At 42.2% G+C, this 19,867-nt stretch overlaps 1 protein-coding gene across 4 annotated transcripts in view; it reads left to right on the top strand.

Moving 5' to 3' along the window:
• Positions 1 to 19,867, top strand: part of klhl29 (kelch like family member 29) — a 256,161-nt gene that overhangs the window by 134,589 nt on the left and 101,705 nt on the right. For all 4 annotated transcript variants that reach the window (XM_080882500.1, XM_080882501.1, XM_080882503.1 and 1 more), the window contains one exon: positions 1,583 to 2,119. In XM_080882500.1, coding sequence (XP_080738626.1) covers positions 1,583 to 2,119 — 537 coding nt within the window. The remainder of the gene's footprint in view (positions 1 to 1,582; positions 2,120 to 19,867) is intronic.

The raw sequence follows: 19,867 nt of genomic DNA, 5'->3' as shown, positions 1-19,867 counted from the left end.
AGCTCCCCACACCCACACCACAGCTTGGAGTTGAAGCGTGAGGAGAGTGAGATGTCACCAGCACCGGCACGCTGTCGCATATGACGCTCCAATTCTAGCATAGTGTTGCATATTGATTCACGTGCGCGCGCTATTCCAAGCTGTGACTGGCGTTTGCAACGAAGCCAGCTCCTCTCCACACTTCACTGAACTGTGTTGCCAGAGAGCTCTCTGCCAACTGTGCCAGAATTAATCAACGGTTTCTTTCAACAGAAACTTCACTGTTCTGTCTGTTAAAGAAAGTTTGCCTTTTGAAAAAGAAGTTTTGTTTCAACTTTCGCTTCTTTGTACAAAAATAGTCGTGTTTTTATTTTTTTAATGTCAGTCTTGCACTCAAGCAAATTGCTCTGCAAATAAATAAATAATAAACGGAGTTCAACGGTTAAATCTGAGGGAATAAGACGAAAATTAGAGACGCGGATTCTTCGTTTTTGTTAAATCTTGCAGGTGAGCGCTATAAATTTAGGTTGTTGTCGGGTCACGATGGCAAAATTCTTTTTTTTTTCCTCTTAAAAGACTGAAAGAAAAGTCAAGAAAGAACTGCAGGGCAGATGGAAAATGTGTGTATGTTCCAGTCAACTCCATTGCTCCTTTAAAACCTTGAGCCTCTGCAGCATGTGCAACCATTATACCAACACTTTTGATTACCATCCCTTATCAAGATGGGCTTCAAAAGAGGGGAAATGAAAATGCAGCGTTGGTGCCGATTGGCTCAATGACGTGAATCATGAACTGGACTGACCTCTCCTTTTATTCGCAATGTCTGTCTTTATCTCTCTTTCCCGCTCTCTCCATCCATCTCCGCCCGGACTGTTGCAGGGCTAGTACCATGAATAATGCGGGCTTCTTCTTCTTCTTTTTTGTTCAGCTTTTTGCATGCTGTCGTTTAGCCTTTGGCCCCTTAGCAGAGCGCTAGTCTATTTTTGGAGCTTGGGCCGTGGCAGGAGGAGCCAGAGATGAAGGAGTTGGAGTGGATGAGGGAGGGAGGGAGGGAGACGGCGTTTAGGTCCAATATGGCCTTCCCAGCACATCCACAGCATCTAACGCCTCGGGGTAGAGAAATGATTGGCTCAGAGTGTCTGGGTAAACACAGACTCCTGCACAGATAATGGTGCCAAATGCCGAATGCAATGAACATGTATGCCTTCACGTTCAGGAAGCTATTTGCTCATCTTGTAGCAAAATAAATCTCTTAATCTTATTACGATGTTGATTTTGGGTGCTGATCTGTACATCCCTTCAAATATTTTGTGTTTTATATTAAGTCTCGAGTCAAAAACAAACTTAGACTGAAGTGGAGCGGCACACTGACAGTTGTGGCGTGGTAAGGAACACAACTCAAGCTGGAGTCTGTCTTCTCATGCTGTTTTCTGTCTGTATTTGATCACGTAATATCACGACTTAAAATTAGCGCCCTTCTCTTGCTTTCGGCTTTGTGCAGCTTACCTAAATAGCACGGCAGCATAGAAGTCTTTATCTTGACTTTGTCTTGGCGTTAAAAAATGTGAAATTGATTTGTAGTTTTTTGCCTCTTTCCCCTCAGCTCCAACCTGGCCTGCACCGGTGGCGGCGGTGAGCCAGCCCAGTCTCCTGTCCCACACCTACGCCCTCCCTCAGCCGCCTTCTTTCAACCACAGCGTGACCGCGCAGTCTCCCATCATAGGAGTGACCCCATCCATCCAGGCGCCGGTGCCCCCGCAACACCCCCTCATGACCGCCCACTTCCAGCTGACGCCGCAGTCGACCCAGCAGCCGCCCTCTATGGTGCTGAGCATGCCCAGCCAGCCTCCGTACGCCTCAGCCCAGCCGACGGTCACACCATCCGCCCTCACTGCCCAGGCCAACCCGGTGGTTCATCCAAACGCTCACAGCATGATTGGCAACGGCCACTTAACCTCTCACCCCAGCCTCATCCAGCCCCACACCCTGCCTCTCACCAACGGACAGGCGGCGGCGGCAGCAGCAGCAGCGCATGGCCAGCAGACGGCTGCCGACAATCAGGACGGTCCCAACGGGCTGCAAATGCTGCGGACGGTTGGGAGCGGGAAGTACGAGTTCAGCGACCCCGGACATCCCAAAGGTAAGCAAGGGCACTGTAAAAACTCTAAAGACGATCTTTTCTTTATGTTTTTTAAAAAAGATTATAAATCCCTTTCTAAAACTTTGAAAGAGTACATCAAAGCAGATTTGTTTGGTCGCTCAGACGAATCCAAGCTAGGAAGGTGGTATTTGGTATTAAATCGGCGTACTCTGGGCTCTCTGCTCCTCGTGACCTCCTGTTATTGTGTGGTGGCGCTGGAATGAAATGCCTAGGCCTCTGCCCTCGGTCTGTATGCCTGGGCTGTTTCAGATGCCAGCAGTCATAAACAAAGCTGCAAACACTCAAGCGAGAGTTGTTACCAGAGCCAGTTCACTTCAAAGCTGATCCAAGGTCACCGAGAACATGGAAGCACCTCAAGCCAGCAGAGAGATCGGTGCTTCCCCCAAAAAATATATAGATATATATCCTGCAAGAAGGCCCTTTACTGTTATTCTTTGCAAAGTAGAAGGTATCTCTGCTCTAAAACATCAGCATCTGTAGATTTGTGCTCTTCCAAGTGTGTCGGGTTAATCTTTCTCACTGCTCCTAGCTGCACTGCAGAAGAGTCCTGCTAAACACGAGGCAGGAAGAGCTTTCAGTCCCTGCCCTCACATCTCCCTAGAAATCTTTTGAAGCCTTGTTGACTTACGCTGTGTTTGTGAAGGTGCTTCACAGCTCCAGCTCGTGCCTGAGACTGCACGCCATAAATTGGTGTTTGCTTTAACCTTGGAGTTTATGACGCAGGGCGCTAGAAACAGATGTTCGCAATTCCCCGACCAATTTTCACATTTAATGAAGCTTTTAATTTAGGTTTAGATTGTTTTCTTTTTCCTGACTCATTTTGATCAATAAAATGTGTGCAAATGAACTTGTAGATTGCAAAAAAGCAATTATTTTGGGGGCTGCCTGTGATACATCGAAATGAGACTGCAGGTAGAATTGGAAATGGATAATTAGATGGGCTCGTTTGCTTGGTCCGGTCTCTATCGAATAAGAGCTTTTTAGCTTCTGCCGTGTTGAATAGACTGTCTCGATCCATTAAGCATCCACATGTCAAAATGGAGTCTTCTAACAGGCTAAAGAAGCTTAATTTTTTGGCAATTATAGTGTTCATACTGATCAGTTTTACAGGAAGGAAATGTGCTGCGAGGCTTTTTTGTTTAACCCAGCTGTGGAAGCACACACTGTTCCTGTGATTCAAGTAATGATAAAGTTACTGTAATATATTCAGTTTGTTTGGGAACAGTTTTTGTCAGCTCCTCTGTTTCAAAGACAAAAGAGAAACATCCCAGTGTCAATTTGCAGACATCATACACTTTAAATCCTGTGCGGGCCTCTGTGAAGGTCAAACTGTAAATTGAGGCACTTGAATCTCACATCTCCTCAAGCATTTTGTCTGCTTTTTTTTTTAAGTTCCTGCCTGGCACCGAATAGATATTAGTAAGCATGTCATTGTGGTAATGTCACAAGGACAGTGGAAATAGGTAAAGCGTTGAGCACCAGTAAATTAGCAGCCGTGACGTCTCTTCAGCAGACTCTCTCGGCTGACGAGGGCACTTCACTTCGCTTCTGTAATCACAACAATGCCATCCCAACGACTCAGCGCCCACTGCGGCTGATCTGTCTTTTTGATTATCTCTATCTGCCACTTCCCCTGTCCCTTTTCGTTCCCCTCCCTCCTTTTAGCATGCTTGAGAAGTCTCAAATTCCAGCCGCTCGCAGGTTTTGGGCTTTTCGTCAATTAACACCACATATTAGCGTGGCAAGGACACCCACTGTCCTGCTGTAGCGGCATACTGTTAAAATATGGAGGGAAAACTCTCGTGACCTCCGTTCTGGCTTTCTTCTGTTGCAATTATCGAGGACCTGCTGTTAGCATTTTCTGCTTAGGCGGAACACAAAATAGTAAATTAAGTAGTTTGTGGGAATCAAGGAAAGCAGCTTCAGGTTTGTATTCGGTAACTCTAATGGCTGTGGAAAGGATAAGAGTCACGCGTGTGTGCACGGCTATCAGCTTCTGCCCTGATTCCAGGGAAGGAAATGGTTCTTAAACACACGCCTCCTTTTCCAGAAAAGCTGGGATGCTGTGTGAAATTGAATTAAAACACAATGCAGTCATTTGCAAACCCTGAAAAGGGAACTTTAGATATACAGCATGCATCCAAGAGAAGCATCCGGGGTAATAAGGCTATATTTTTTAAAGCTCACATTGATATAGAAGTATGACTCAATATGAAGTTTTGCATACAAAACACAAATGCTCAAGGTGTCCCCCTCCAGACGCCCGGCATGTGTCCATACTATAGTCAAAGTTGTTGTGGGCAGATCGATCCAAATATTAACAGCAATCAGTATTAACGCTGGTATCGGCATCAGATCATTACTTGCACGATAGGACTGATACTTTGTTCCTGTAAGTATCTGATAAGCGTGTGTTCACTGTGACAGTCCTTTTTTTTTTTTAAAAATACTCAAGTATGACAATTTTAGTAAAGGAAGTTGAACCAAACTCCTATAGATAGATACTTTATCCCACAAGGGAAACTTTTGTGTTACAGCAACATGACAAAGAGTAAAAAATAGTACAGTCACAACACAGTGACCCAGTTAAACAAAAGTGCCACAGGCACCCGGTAAGTGGCTTATGCTATTAGGGAGTGCAGGAATTTATACATTTACAGCAGTGATAACAAAACAAAAGTAAAAATGAAGTTAGTTAAAAACAGTAAAAGCAAGACTCTTGTGTAAGAGAGGAGTGCAAATGGCATTAGGAAATATTATGTCCACTATAAATGTATGAAAAACAGCTGCATGAAGGTAAAATACAAAATGTGTGTGGGATCCTATGTCTGACAGGTGTGCTCACCTGTCACAGAATAAAGGGTTATTATACAGCTTCATAGAGAACGTTAGCAATGAAAACCTGAAGCGTTCTTTAAGAGACGGACACATTTACAGTCGAGGTTTCCAAAAGAAAAGCCAGTTTCAAAATACGTGAAAATCTGAAACGTGTTTTGCTGTGTTAGCTCATTATTGTGGACAGTAAGAATCATAGTGACTGAGTGATCATTAAAATGTGTTCAGAATTTTCAAGCTAATGATTAGACCAAAAATATTTATCACGATATACATTTGAAAATTTGCGATAACGATATAACTGACGATATAATTGACACTAGACAAAATACTTTACAACTCCACAACTTTATTAGTGCAAAAAAACCCCATCAGTGTATTTTCACTTAAACAAGCAGCTGTTTTTTATGTGCATTAAAGTTATATAAAAATGTAACAGTGCAAATTCCTCGCAGACAGTTTAACCAAAAGGCATTTCAAGTGGAAATTGGCTGACGTATCCTCAGCATAACCATGTATAATATCCACAAAACTTAAAAAGAGGTTATACACACACACACACAATATGGTAATGTTATGTTGAAGCACAGTACGTATCACTCCGCGAGGCGCCTGCCTACGATAGCTTTAATGCTCCGACAATCCATCAAGCGGTGCGGCTTCGTAGCTTAGCAAAGTCGTACTAAAACATTTGACAGATTTTCGAGCGCCGTGTACATAAAATCGTTTCCAGGTCAGTAAACACAACCAGAATTCATACATAAGGCACACGGGATTATATGGGGCTCTGTCAATTTTCAGAAAAATCAAAGGATTGATTTTAAGTGCGCCGTATTTTCCAAACAACACGGTAATAACGACGGCCCGCTAGCACGCACTACCAAAAATAGTGCTTTGTTGTGTACCTGATGGACGAAAGCTAAACCAGTTCCACACCACTGAAGTTGCAGCATTTTTACAAACCAATTCTGCTTCATCCGTTTCATTCAACGATCCACTTTCGCCCTTCTCCTTCTGCGTCGTCGCCATGTGCGTATGTAAACATAGGCACTGCGCATGCGCTTTTAACCCATATTCTATCGCGATATTTCATTTTCCTATCGTTGCCCAAAATTACACCGGTATTACCGTGAACGGTATGATATAGCCCAGCCCTACTAATGATGATCTCATAAATCATAATTCACTGTTTCTGCCCACTTTAGCTTAAAAGTTTGGGTACTGGGATCAGCAGTACTGGCCCTGTATTTACTTGGTATGGGATCGATACCAAAACATGTTGCCCTAAATCCTGCAAGTATCCTTTAGCCTTGGTAACTTCCACCACCGAGGCTAAAGGAACCAGAACCAGCTCTTCTCTGATAACAACCTTCTTCTTTAGGCTGGAGGATGCCACATCTATAATTTATAAAGCAAATAAAACATTTTAACTGCTCATATTATTTATTTTTTTATTTTTTCTTGTGACATTTTAGCTCGCATGTGTTTACTGATAATGTTTTTGGAGGTTTTCCACCATGCAGTGATCCCTTCTATAGCCTCATGTCTGTTTTTTTTTTCTTGTTGTTTTTTTAAATGTTGTACTGGACAAATTTAAAAAGAAATTCTCTGCTTCAACATTTGAATTGCAAATTATGACACTGCAGCTTTATTTAGATTTCAAAAAGCATCCCAGCATTTTTGGAAATGGTTGTAGAAAACCGCCGCAAATGTCAAAGCGTTCACTTCAATGAAATAATGCCACTTTCCCAAATTTACACATGGTCTTTACTTACTTTGTATTTTTTAAAAATGAATATTTATGACATTTATTAGAACTAACACACAACAAGTATGCTAATTCACTCATATTTGTTAAAGATCGTGGTAAAAATTTCAGCAAAGGAATTATAAATGAGGTTTCAGAACTTTTGCTGTTTGCCTGACACGCGCAGAATTTGCTTTCCTTTCAGATGTTCAAAGAGTAATGTCATGCAAGCAAAGCACGCGTCAGCCTGGGGAATATGTCCATTCTCATATTGAGAAACCATGCTGTAATCTGTGGTCCGATCCCCAGCTCAGCGTCTCACGTCTGCAGATTTTATAGATGAAATATTGAACACCCAGTTGAAATAGTAAAGCCACTACTTAAAAAGACTGCGTTGCTCTATTTTAAAGAAGTTTAAGCCTCCAGACACAATGCTGGTAAGCACTGATGTGGATTGTGGAGGAGCTGACAGAGCTCTTCCTCCTTAATCCAGCTCCACAACAGGCCTTATGTGCATGTGTGTGCGTGTGTGAATACGCACGTGCCCAACTTCTTGGGCGTGACTGCGTGCATGTTTTGTCAGATGTCAGCCTCACAGCCTTAAAGCCAAACACTCCAGTGACAGAAATCACACTCTGTGTTTGATTTGGCTTTGCCTTCAAAGCGAGCAATTTGTCTTCGCTCTGCATCAGTGGGCACATCAACAACTGTCTTCCCCTCTCTCTCCCTCTGCTCCTATGTGTGTGCGTGTCTGCGCGTTAGTCTGCATTTCTGTTTACAGTACGGAGCATACGTGGACGTGACGTACGCTTGTCTTTTTGTGTGTGTGCGGCTGAAGATCCACACAGCGCGTCGCGGCGGCAGCTTTAACTACATCACCTACTGAGATATGCCAGTCACCGGGTTATGATCGGCCTTACCTGGTTTCTGCATCCACAGCAGGGCTTTTTCATAATACCTGCCTGTCATAGCGTACGAATCAAACTCCACACCTTCTTGCCAGTTGTTAATTTCCTTCACACCACCCTCTCCTCGCTTCTTTTTTTCCCTGTCTCCTCTTTGTTTCCCTCAAGTGTGGATTTTATCACAATTGTACCAGAATCTCGCACGGCTTCTCCGCTTTTAATAATCTGTCAACATCTGCATCTTGAGCCTCAGCAGTCACAACTGTTAAGGAAATTTTCTGAAGTGCAGGAATCGGGAGTGACTGACATTATTTATAAAGATAGTAATAAAAAAAAGGAAGAAAATCGGCACACGGAAGGAGGTGAAAGTAAAAAGAGATGCATACAGGAGAGAGAAAGAGAGCGAGTGAGCATGAGGGAGATGCTGGGAGTGGAGTCAGTGTGTGTCTATTGACCAAGTCATTAAAATCGATGGCTGCCCTGATGAATATCAGCCTGGAAAAGCTAGTGCAGAGCTCAGCAGGGATGAACCCGCTCACTGCAAATGTGATTGAGCACCATTTAGAGGCAACTCGTGACTTAAAAAAGAAAAACACATTAATATCAAACAGGAAGCCGTTAGTTTTGAGCCCTGTGTTCAGTGACGTTGTCACTGTTACCCGTGACGACCACTCGAATCATGTGTTTCATGGTGCTTTTTTTGTAGCTTAACAAATGCAGAGACAGCTGTTGGGAGCCGTGTTGCGGTCGCGCGGCGCTCTGTCGCTTTTGAAAATATGCTGTTATTGTGGGTAAATGGCTAATGGTAGTGAGCCCACGAAGCACGGTTGCCATATGTGTTTGGGGGCTTTAGCAGAGATTGAAGATCTCACTGAGTGTGCCCTGTATACCGTACACCTCTTTTGTGATGTCAAACATCATTTTAACCTTCCTTCCGCCTCACCAGGCCTTTACATGCACATATGCACGCGAGGGCGTAGCGCAAACAGCTGTAAGTCAGCCTCCTCCACCGTCTCTCGCACACAATCGGCAGGACCCCGGCCTCTTCTCTGCCCAGGAAGTTCATCTTCCAGTCAGCTCACATCAAGCGTAATCTGGGGACCTAGCCGCTCTGGAACTGCTAGTGAATGCAATTAAGATGTCTTGTTGAGTTAAGATCAGAGTTTTACTTTGCTACAGCACGATTGGCCCAGCCTCACAACCGGGGCAGACCCATCTTTCCTCTCGTGTGACCATTTCATCTCCCTTATCTGCCTTATTCATACCATGGGCAGAGTAAGATTTTAATTACGTGTTCGCCTTTGTTTACTTTTGGTCTGAGCATATCGGCACTGCAGCATTACTGTCCACTTGCATATTGGTTCTCTGGCACATTATTGCTGCAATATTGCCACTAAGTAAGGACGTTACAGATCGCCGTATTAGCGAGATAGCGACTGTTTACAAGTCCGGGTTGTGCATGCTGCTGCTGTTTATTCAGGGGAAATAAGTTCCTTGGTTTCCTTAGGCCTTCCCAGGACTCCCAGAAGGTTAGATCCAACCTGACATCCTGTTGTAGCGCTTGATTTGACTTTTTACTGGCTTCTAATGTCAGTGGATGCAATAAAGATGTGTCAGGATCTGTTCACGTGACTGCTCGTCATATTTGTCCACTCGTCTTTGCTCCGTTTACGCAGTAGACTTGAAGCTTTCAGTATTTGCAGCGATGCATAAATATTTATTTTTGAATCAACCGCAAGAACGTACTCCTATCACGACAGACCGCTCAAACCAGTTATTAAAAACACAGCCAGTTTGTGATAGCCGCACCGAGACCATTAATCATAGCGAGCACATTAATTAAACCCTCCCCTCTCCTTTCTCCCCCTGTTTTTCTCCGTCTCGATCTCTCTTTCGTTCGCTGAGGTTCTCCACCCTTACCCGCTAGAAATTCCTGCAAAAAGCGCAACTTTCTCCGAGACAAATATAATGCAAGAGTTGTGGTTTTCGTTAAGATTTCATTTCCCGTTTGCTGACTCAGATCATCGTCCGTGCAACAGTAGCAATTTAATTAAAATCACCGTTGGTGGTGTTGTGCTGGACCGATTATCTTAAAGCTATCCACATCAGGATTAGCTAAAGCAGAACCGGAGTTATTGTGATTCCAAAACAGGCCTAGCTTGGAATATATAATGAATTTGAAAGCTCCTCCTTCTCTTTTTCATGGCATTCCTTAAGTTGAGGTAGCTCTGCTGGAAACTAGAAATGTTCCAAATTATTAATGAGAGAGGAAATTATTCCAGTCACTCTAGGCACATTGTGTGCAGTTATTTCTTTTAAATGAATACATGCAATGCTATGGTGATATGCTTAAAATTAACCTTGGCTCACGAGTCCATATGGGGGCCACGTATTAATGATATTGACTCAAACATCTCATTTTGGAACGCCAGGGGAGTTCTGGAGACCCCTCCTCGTGTGTGCCTGGCAGCAGCCTGACGCTGTCTCTTTAACTTTGCTAAGGATGACATCCATTGAGCTGTCTTAACTGTTTCTAGTACAGCTCCAGCTCTCAGGAGGGAGCCAAAAGAAGAAAAAGGAGGAGAGGAAGCGCGAGGTGAGCGTCATAAGCGGCTGGAAGCGAACCTGCTCGCCCTCCTTCTTCCTCTTCCCTCGTTATCGTATTTTAAAGGAGAGATGCCCCGCCAGGCTCTCCATACATTATATCCCCCCACAGTTAATATAGGGACAGTAGATAGCTCATTAAGATTGATCATTCCTCGTCCACCTACTCCATACAGAACGTAACACCAGCTTCATTAATCACAGGGATTTCGAGATAAAGCTCGGCGGCGGTGCATTGGCGGGACCCGAAGCCTGACAAACCTGGCTGCTACATGCATAATCACAGGCGCAGTGCAGCCAAGGAGCCGTCGCCCAGCTCCGTACCACAGTTAGAGGGGGGGGACACCGTATCTACACCTTCCTCTTTTCCTCTGTTCTCTCCTCAACCACCTCAGCTCCTCCCCCTCCCCTCCCACACGGCATCTTCGTTGCAAATGTCTGTTTCTTTCACTCGGCTCCATTTCCACTCCTGAACACACCCCTCTCACCATGCTGTTGTCTCCCAGTATCATCCCCTGGGTCTCCCACTGCCCTAACATCCTCCTCCTCATATCCTCTTATAGCCTACCCCCCCATCCCAACTCCTTTTTTTCATCAGTTTTCCTCCCTCTCATCTTCCAGCTATTTTGTACCTGTTCTGCGATTTTTCCACTTCCCTCTGTTCTTTGCTTACTCCTCTTACGTTCGATTTGTTAGCCATTTCTCTAATGGCCTTGTTTTATTTTATTTATTTATTTTATCCCAGTAATGCCTCAGTTAGCAAAGCAGCAGAGGACAATTTAAGAGAAGAAGGGATTAAAGAGGAGAGAGCGCAGAGGGGGGAAAAAGCCCAGTAAGCCCAGATTGCTCATTTGCCTCTGACAGCTGGACCGAGTGTCACATGGCTGTTTTCATCTCAAACGCCCAATCAAACTGTCTCTTTCGCCTTATTAGATTAACAAAAAACTTTTGCTTTTGCTCAGAGCCTCAGACGGCTAGTTAAGCACTTTATGTTTCATTTGATGTCTTTATAGATCTTCATGTAAATCATCTAATGCAGCTCGAGGTTAGCACGTAGCTCGTCTGTCAAAGAGGCGAGGGCACGAAAAACTAAAAGCTAAAAGAAGTTTGTGTCCACGCTCTCAAAGACTGTTGTTGTAATCCTGTGCTGATAAATAACCTGAAAATGAACTTAAAAACGTTATGTTTATTCATTATTTAAAATTAAAGGACTTTCAAAAATGTCATATTGTTTATATGACTTTCCTTAACTTGCAACGAACTACAAAATAATATAAAATACCATTAAGTGGAACAGCTGCAAAAAATGCTGAGTGACAGGGTCGTATCCTTGAATCAGAAATCGTCAGTGACTGAATTGAAAAAAATGCCTTTGAATGTTTTTGACACGGCCTCTTTTTTTTGGTCCCCTGTTTATTTACACTGAGCCTGAAGCTTGTTTTTTTCTAGAGAATTGAAATGCTTGTTGCTTTTGCTTGTTACTCTTCAACAGAAGTGAAATCATTCTGCGTAATTAAAAGTAAGAATACAACAACAGAGAGGGGAAAAAAGCACAAATAAAGTCCTTGCAAGCAGAGAGGCAACCATTTAAATTAATGGTTGAATGGTTAGAATCCTGTAAATAAACAAGCTGTTCAAATTTGTATGCATTATGTATGTAAATTAATGGTTAAACACTGAAAAAGCTTAGCCCAAACAGAATGGATAAATGGCTAAAAGAAAAGCTTAAAATAAAAAATTGTTGTTGAAACATTTTTTTCTATTGTTTTAAATAAGATACAGTTGGTAGTCACGTATACGTCTGTTCCGTTAATTAGCTATAAATCCAAAGAGGCAAAACAAGGACAGGATAGCGTAGGGGGTCGGCAATATTCGAACAAAAACATTTTATGAGTGGTTTTCTTTATTTTACTAAAGATAATTTGTATGGAGCTTTTTAAGTATAAATAGTCTGTCACCATCAATGATGTGTGGAAATAATGAAAATCTTTACCATATATGACTACTCTGCAGTGGGCTGTTTATTATTATTTGATATTTAACTTTGCATTTATGAAATTATTAAACAAATAAAAATATGTTTGTTTTATTAACATCAAAATTGAGCAACTGTGCAGTAGAGGAAAGAAATCTATTAGTGTGCTCACGCCAACTTTGAATGAGTTGCTGTAAAGCTCTACAGCCCACTTTGGGTGCTACCTGCGTTTGTGCAAATAAATTGAAATAAAAGTCGAATACTTTTATAAGAAATATTAGGACTAGCAATCTTAATAGCAAAAAAAAAATGTTTTCCTTTATTAAAAAGCCAATTTTCAGTTAAATTCAGACTGAAGTCCAACAGCAGGTAAAGGATGCTGGTAAACCAGCCACGCTGGTAGTGAAAGCAAACGAATCAATCCACGTGCTGTTAAATTCTCTATTTTCAACAGTTCCTTTTACTTTAGTGTGTGAATGGGTGGATGACTGGATATGTAAAGCGCTTTGAGGTCCTTAGGGACTAGTAAAGCGCTATATAAATACAGGCCATTTACCATTTAGTTCATGGTTACAGGGACTCAAAGGCGTTTATGTGTATTCATCCTTATTAAGCATCGCTGTTTAAATTTGATTTGATTTATTGAGGCTCAGGTTCCAACACATATTTTAGTTATTGATTCTTTTTTTAATTCAGTGTGTAATTTACACAATTTCTCAATTGTAAAACGTAACGAGGAATTTAAAGCAATAAGAACGAACACGTAAAATTTATAATAATTGGTTCAGGTTTTTTGTTTGTTGTTATTTGGTCAAAGTCACGTGAAGCCCCCGCAGGTTCAAAATCCCCAAGTTATTGGAAAAATCACTTCATTGTAAATACTTAGAGACATTTACTCTGTTCATTTAAACCTACAGGCAGCTCTGAATCAACACTTAATCTAACAATTTGGACAGTGAGAGGATTGTGGGAGATAACCCAGGCAGCCATTGGCACAACACACTCACAGTTGTACAGCAAATTTATAGTTATTAATTTATTTTTTAAGAAAGAATTAGGAGGCCAGTTTCAGGCTTGTTTGGAAACTTGTCATATGTACTTGTAGGCTTCATTTCAGGCTTTAGAACATGCACATGCACTGCCTGGGTTTGTGAAGAAGTGTGACACTCTGTTCCTCTAAGCTGTACCATCACGCATTGAGTATTCAGGAGAGGTTTCAAACTTGAACAGTGCCATTTACCAGCTTGAAACTTTCACTGCCCTTGGTTATGGGGGAAGCACATTAATTTGTGTGTAAAGCAGAGCCAACCCGAGTGAGGGTTACACCCTCAAATGGGCTTGAATATCAAGCGCCTCGTATCGCAGGCTTACGTGACGTGACGGGATTAATTGGCAAAAGTCAAATGCTGATGCGTTATCCCGCACATCAGCCTTCAAATAGGCGGTAATACATTATCAATGAGGCCGAGTGTAAACACAGCAGATGTTACCAGGAAGCTAGTCAATAACGGATGTTTCTCTCTAATGAGAAGGCGTAATTGCAACGGGGACGAACTCCAGAAACAGCGGCAGATGCGCTGCAACATCTCAGCAAAGAGAAATAAATAAAAGGAAAGGAATCCAGAAGAAGTTCAGCAGCATTAGCCTGCTAATGTTCACCGTGTGCTCCGTTATCTGAGCGGGGAGTTGAAGTTTTTTCCTTACCCAGAAACTTTTAAATGGGCTAGATAATGCATGCGGGGCATCTAATAAATACTAATGACAAGACCAGACATTAGCAAGAATGGCTCCCCTCTCCAAGTCATTATTCAAAAGAGTTAGCAGCAGTCTTAGCATGTAAAGATAAATAATTTGTCTGTGTCTTAGACAAACGATAATGGCCTGCATTGCAATCAAGGGATCTTTGTAGGCTAGTGGGGCTCTGTGTAAGCGTTATAGCCTTCTTTAGCAGTAAGATCGAACACTGTGAGATGCCGCAGCCGCAGCGCGACATTCCCTTATTAGGTCTACCGAATGTTTTTTTTATTTATTTATTTTTTCCCAGAGGCTGCAGCTCTGAGTTATAGTGTCGATTATTATCATTATTCTACTACAGTGCAGTCTGTGTGCCCGCTCGCAGATACAGCCACTTTTGTCTTATGCAATGCAACTTTCTAGAATGTAGGATTAAAACCATTTTTTTTTAAAGTGTTGCTTTAGAGATTTAAAGTTAGATTACAACTTTACAAGGGCACACCAGCCATACATACTGTAAGCATTCAAGCATGCTGGACACAATCAGAATTTGTGGTGCATTCCAGTCACCTCACAGATTTGTTTTCAATCCCCGGAGAGACAGCAGGTGAAAGGAGGGAGGTGGAAACAGAAAGCAAAGGAGGAGTGAAAGAAAGCAGCGAGGGGAGGGTTGGGTGGAAGAAAAAAAATCTGATGAAATGCGAAGATTACTCGCCTGACTCCACTGTAGGCTGCAGAGGCTCATCCCAGGCGTGCAGTCTGCCGAGAAGACTCCCACATACAACCTAACCCCGCCACTAACCTTTCTGCTTGGACTGCTATGACTTTCACAAAGTTACCCAGTAAACACACATCTTCTGTCTTCAGGGGGAGATGTGACATTTATCTTAAGCTGCACTGGTGGCGTGGGATTTTTTTTTCCTCGTGTTTGTGTGGTTATACTTACTGTCCTGCTGTTTCAGAGGCAACCTGCAAGGAATGTAGCCCAAAGAGGAAAGTAACACCCATGCACAAAGCTTGTAAAGAAGGCCCACGAGCCAAACTCATAAACAAGAGCAAGGTGCGAGACGAGCCGGGACTCTGTCACGCATACGCTGGCATCTGTGCTCAGCCGGTGGAGCCTGCTGGGTCCGGGCTGCAGTCGGGCCAGTGGAGGAGAACTTTAAACTTTTAACGAGTGCTTAAGTGGAGTTTGCACTTTATATAGCGTTTGTACTTCTATATCTGTACTCGGAAAAACGTGAAACAACTTCGCAGCTATTCTTCTAGGGAGCATTTAAAGTGCAGTCATACTATTTTATTTCCCCAATGGCTCCGATTGACTGCCTTTGAAGGAGTTCTTCATCCAGAACTTTGCACTTGTATTGCTGTTATTAGGCCTTACTGTCAAGGCAGCTGAACTTTGGGGTAAAACCTCAGCAACAGTCATTCAACTCGAGCAACGCAATCTTAGTTAGCTTACATCTCGAGGCTGAAAATGTGTAAATAAGGTGAGTAGCTCAGGTTTTGTCATTGACATATTGGGAGATCCCCTAAAATAGTTTTTTATAGTCGCTCTGTTAGAGAGCTCGAGTTGCTTTATGCTACATTCATCTCGCAGGTGCAATACAAGAAAATAAAGTAAGAGACTGAAGAAAGCATTTGAGTGATGAAACGTTTCTTCCACTTACACACTGCTGCATCAAGGTGAACAGGATCAGGTTTTTGGGATTTTATTTCTTAGATTATTGAGAATGCATTTGACAAGACGGAGTGTAGATTTATGTCTATGGTGCAGAATCGGCCTGGCATAGACTCCAGTTTGGCCCACTGGTCGGCTGCTTTGGACTTTAAACTGTATTTTCATGAATTTTCCTGCTTTTCCTGCTGATGAAGACCTCCCCCATGGTCATTCATTACATACGACTAATTAAGCAATAGATTAAAAATGAATTTATTACTGAAATTTTTGCTTCTATGAAAAGCAGATTTTCTGTGAGTTTAACAAAAATGTTCCATTTTATAATTACAGGACAGTCTGGGCAAGGAGCTGTAATTTTATATATTTATTTCTTGCAGTTTAAGCCCAAAGAGTCATTTCATTTATTGCAGCAGCATTTATTTGTATCATGTACAAAAACATACTGCTGACATTGCACCTTTTTCTTATGCTATGGGATCTCAGGGATTGAGTGTAGAGTTAAAACTTAGGGGAGTTTCGCTGCTCCGGCCCACTTAAGATCAAAGTACTCTGTTCGTGGTCGATGATGTGAAATGAGTTTAACGTCCCCGTCCTTTGTCTTCACCTTGGCTCTGTTTGAATTGACCACTGTTTCACTGATGGTTAATTTATGCCACTGTAGTTGCAAAGGTTATTGTGGTTAACTAAAACAAATGTTGTAATTAAAACTACAACATTTAAATAAAGAGTGATAACACATACTGTATTTACATGCTTCAGGTGAACCCTGTCTACCTACAAAAACATTGAGATATGTCACTTCAGCTGATTTTGAATTAGCCTTGTAAAGCTTTCCAGTACATCAAAGTAACTCTGACTAAAAGCACCATTGCTGTTACAGCCTGTGTGCAGCTACATCATAAATAACCTATTAAGCAACATGTCACTCATATTTACAGTTTATACTGAGCAACCCAAGTGTCTCGAATGTTGTTCCAGACTGCATTTAAAAGTATATGTCTGTGTTTATGTAGTCATGCTGCTGGGACCGAGGAGACACCGCACGGCTTAGACAACCGAGGAGTGTTACGCTCACCAGACACTCTAATCGGGAAAGAAAATCACATTAGTGCCATATCTGATGCCTCTTATTTTATCCTCAGACAGACTGCAATGCATGATGGTCCATGGATGCAGTGTAAAGCTTCTATATGCTATTCCTCGGTGTGCCATGGGATGATTTTGTAGTGCGCTATACTGGATGAAACTTGCAGAAGAGATTTCAGACAGATACACAAAAGGGCTTACTCGTCACACAGTGCATTATCTATAGTGAATAAGTGGGCAATTCAAACACAGCCCTGGATTGTGTTAAGGTTCAAAATTGAGGAGGGAGAGTACAAACCACCCATGGTCCAGAAGGTCTTGGTCAAACAATGATTTTAATGAACACACGTGTGGGAAGACACTCTGTACGCAGACAGCCAGTAGTCCTCGACTTAATCAAAGCATAAACAGATATTTTATAGCATCAGGGTTTGATTTACTGACGCCCCTTCATGCGTCACAGATACATTTTATACATAGATCAGATCAACACCACAATGGCTTTTCACCCAGAAAATCATCTTCTATTTTCATGGCTGGTACTTTCCGTTCTTGTCTTAAAGTGAATTGTTCCTCTTTCTTGCCGAGACAACAAGGACGGTTCCTCTTTTACCGAGACACTTTTGCAGTTACAACCAGACATGACTAATCTCTCCTCTAAATAAATTTAACTCGTGTGTGTGTGTCACGACCTCACATGCTCTTTCTCAATTCACCTGTTGCACTTCTGACCTTTCACCAGACCAGAGGCTCACTGAGACTATGTGTATGTCTTCTACTAAATAAATGTTTTAATCAAAAACCCCTACTAAAAGCTTAATATGAAATGACCTGATATATAAGTGTTTTGTAAGCATGTATTGCAATTCCTTCTATGTTCTAGTTTTCCCTCAGCATGGATCATCTAGACACTCTCACTAGATGAAGCTTAAGACCATTAATGAACCTGAACATCAACTCAAATAAGCACAGATATGCATTGTGTATAAAATAGTCATAACTGCTTAAGGCCTTCTTAAAGCTATCTGTTACATTGTTAAAGCCTCGTCTTAGCCTGCTGCTCAAAATAACTTCCACTTCTGCAAAACTCTCCAAGCCTGTTTCCTGTCCTGTTACTTTTAGCCTTTCTGAAAGACACACTGTTCAACCCCTGAATGCAATATAAACTCCAGATTATATTATTAATGCAATGGTAATGATGACAATTATTTAACACTGTAATGGTGCTGACATATTCAACTTCCACACAGCACACCTTGTTGGTAATGCCTCTGTAATCACCGGCTGTGCTCCCTTCAATCATTACCTGTTAAAGTGCTCAATAAACTGCACTGAGAAAGAGTGTTCATGTATGGGGTATTTTTTTAGTTTTAGGTGGCTCTGCACTGACTTTTAAAAGACAAAATGGTATATTCTGAATGTTTTCTGCCTGTGGGGATAAAAGTTCCACTCTGGTGAAAACTCAGACTTGAGCTGTTGAAATACTAGAGTGGACAGACTACCTGACTTAGGGCCTGAAGACAAGTTTGGTATTTGTTCGAGTCATGATGTCCTTTAAGGTCAAATCTCATTCTCGGTGAGTGCTTGGAACTTTGGCGATCTAGCAGGAGTGACTAAGAGAAACCTGCATTTATGTGACCAAGTGTGACACGTGCACAACTTGGGGAGGGGGTGGACTCGGATGCTCAGTCAACCCTCTCAAGGTGAAGCACAAATGCAACACGGTTTGCACAGATGCTTCCCGAAAGGTTCCATTCATGCCGATATGCAAATGCCGTGTCCAGATGATTCATTTTACCCAATAAGCCTTGTTTTTTTTTTCTCTCCTACCAAGGTTTATGATTCGGGCTAGATAGGACCCTGGTCCTTGCAGCAATTTCTATAATAATAACTTAGCAATTTAATTAAAAGGAAAGATGGAGAAGTGTTGCACACCCACTCAGCTCTAATCAAATCCCCTCTAAGCATACAGTATGTTATCTACACCAGCCAGCAACTCCTCATAAGCACAACATTCTTATTAGGATTATTCTCTCATGACTTAGTCTCGCCTAAAGTCGAGCAAGTGCGCAGATGTGTATTTGTGCGACTGTAAATCTGCATGCGTGCATCTGCATGCGCAAGGCTGCACGAGGGCCTCTTTGCGTGTTTTGCACAATGACAATGTCATCTGTTACGGCGCGGGTGAATTACTCAACCCCGAGCCGAGTTTGACAATGACGTCCTCCGTAATGCTTAAGCAGTATGCTTGCTAATCTGTGATACAGTAGGATGCAGCGTGCTTTTGCATCTTCACATGCTGCTTTAAAAAACAACAAAATGCCTCTTTGGCATTGTGACAAATAAGCCAAGCCACCATTTCAAGGCTTAAGCTTGGACTAAGCTTACAAGCATGTATTTTCCTAAAGGAATTATTATCTCTGTTCCCAAAAGTTTTTGGATTTTCTTGCCTTAAGTTTACAGGATCAAGCTGTGGTGTAAATATAAAGGAAAGTGACAAATGTATTGGAAATTGTGACTTCTGAGACCTCTGGGGTTATGAACCTATTGATCCATCCAAATTGTCCATTCAGGGGCTGTTGTTGTGGAAGAGCTTGGCTGGTGCCTCAATATAAATGTAAATACATCTGCTGAGCAAAACAAAAGAGAACAATGCAGAAAGTTTTAACAGAAAGAAATTTTCTCTACACTGAATATATTCAGCTTGTAATCCTGTAACTGTGAATCATCCCCGCTGCACACCTTTGCCTGCTCCCGGAGGGAAAACACAAAAGCACATGCACCTCCTACTATATGGGAACAGTTAATTTAGCTAATTACTTTATAATTATTACTTAATTCACTGTTCATCACATCTCATTAGCTCATCTTTTTTCCTCGCTCACTTCGTTATGGACTAGTATTCGTGTTGTATAAGGCATTTTGAGTAAAGCAACGAACGCATCAACCAACCAGCATTCAAGTGATGTCGGAAACACGGGAACCGTCAGTTCGGACTGCTTGAAACACACCGGCGAGGAGTGAAAGTATCAAAGAAATCTCTGCTTTCCTGTGACGTCCATGTTGCTGAGATGTGACATTTATGGCGCGGAGCACGGTTCTACGTCACACTGTCACAGCTGGTGTCCTTCAGGTTCAGCGACGAGTTAAGTCGTGGCAG

This window comes from Rhamphochromis sp. 'chilingali', assembly GCF_963969265.1.
Source record: "Rhamphochromis sp. 'chilingali' genome assembly, chromosome: 5".
Classification (NCBI taxonomy): domain Eukaryota; kingdom Metazoa; phylum Chordata; class Actinopteri; order Cichliformes; family Cichlidae; genus Rhamphochromis; species Rhamphochromis sp. 'chilingali'.
This window is presented reverse-complemented; position numbering and strand designations above follow the sequence as displayed.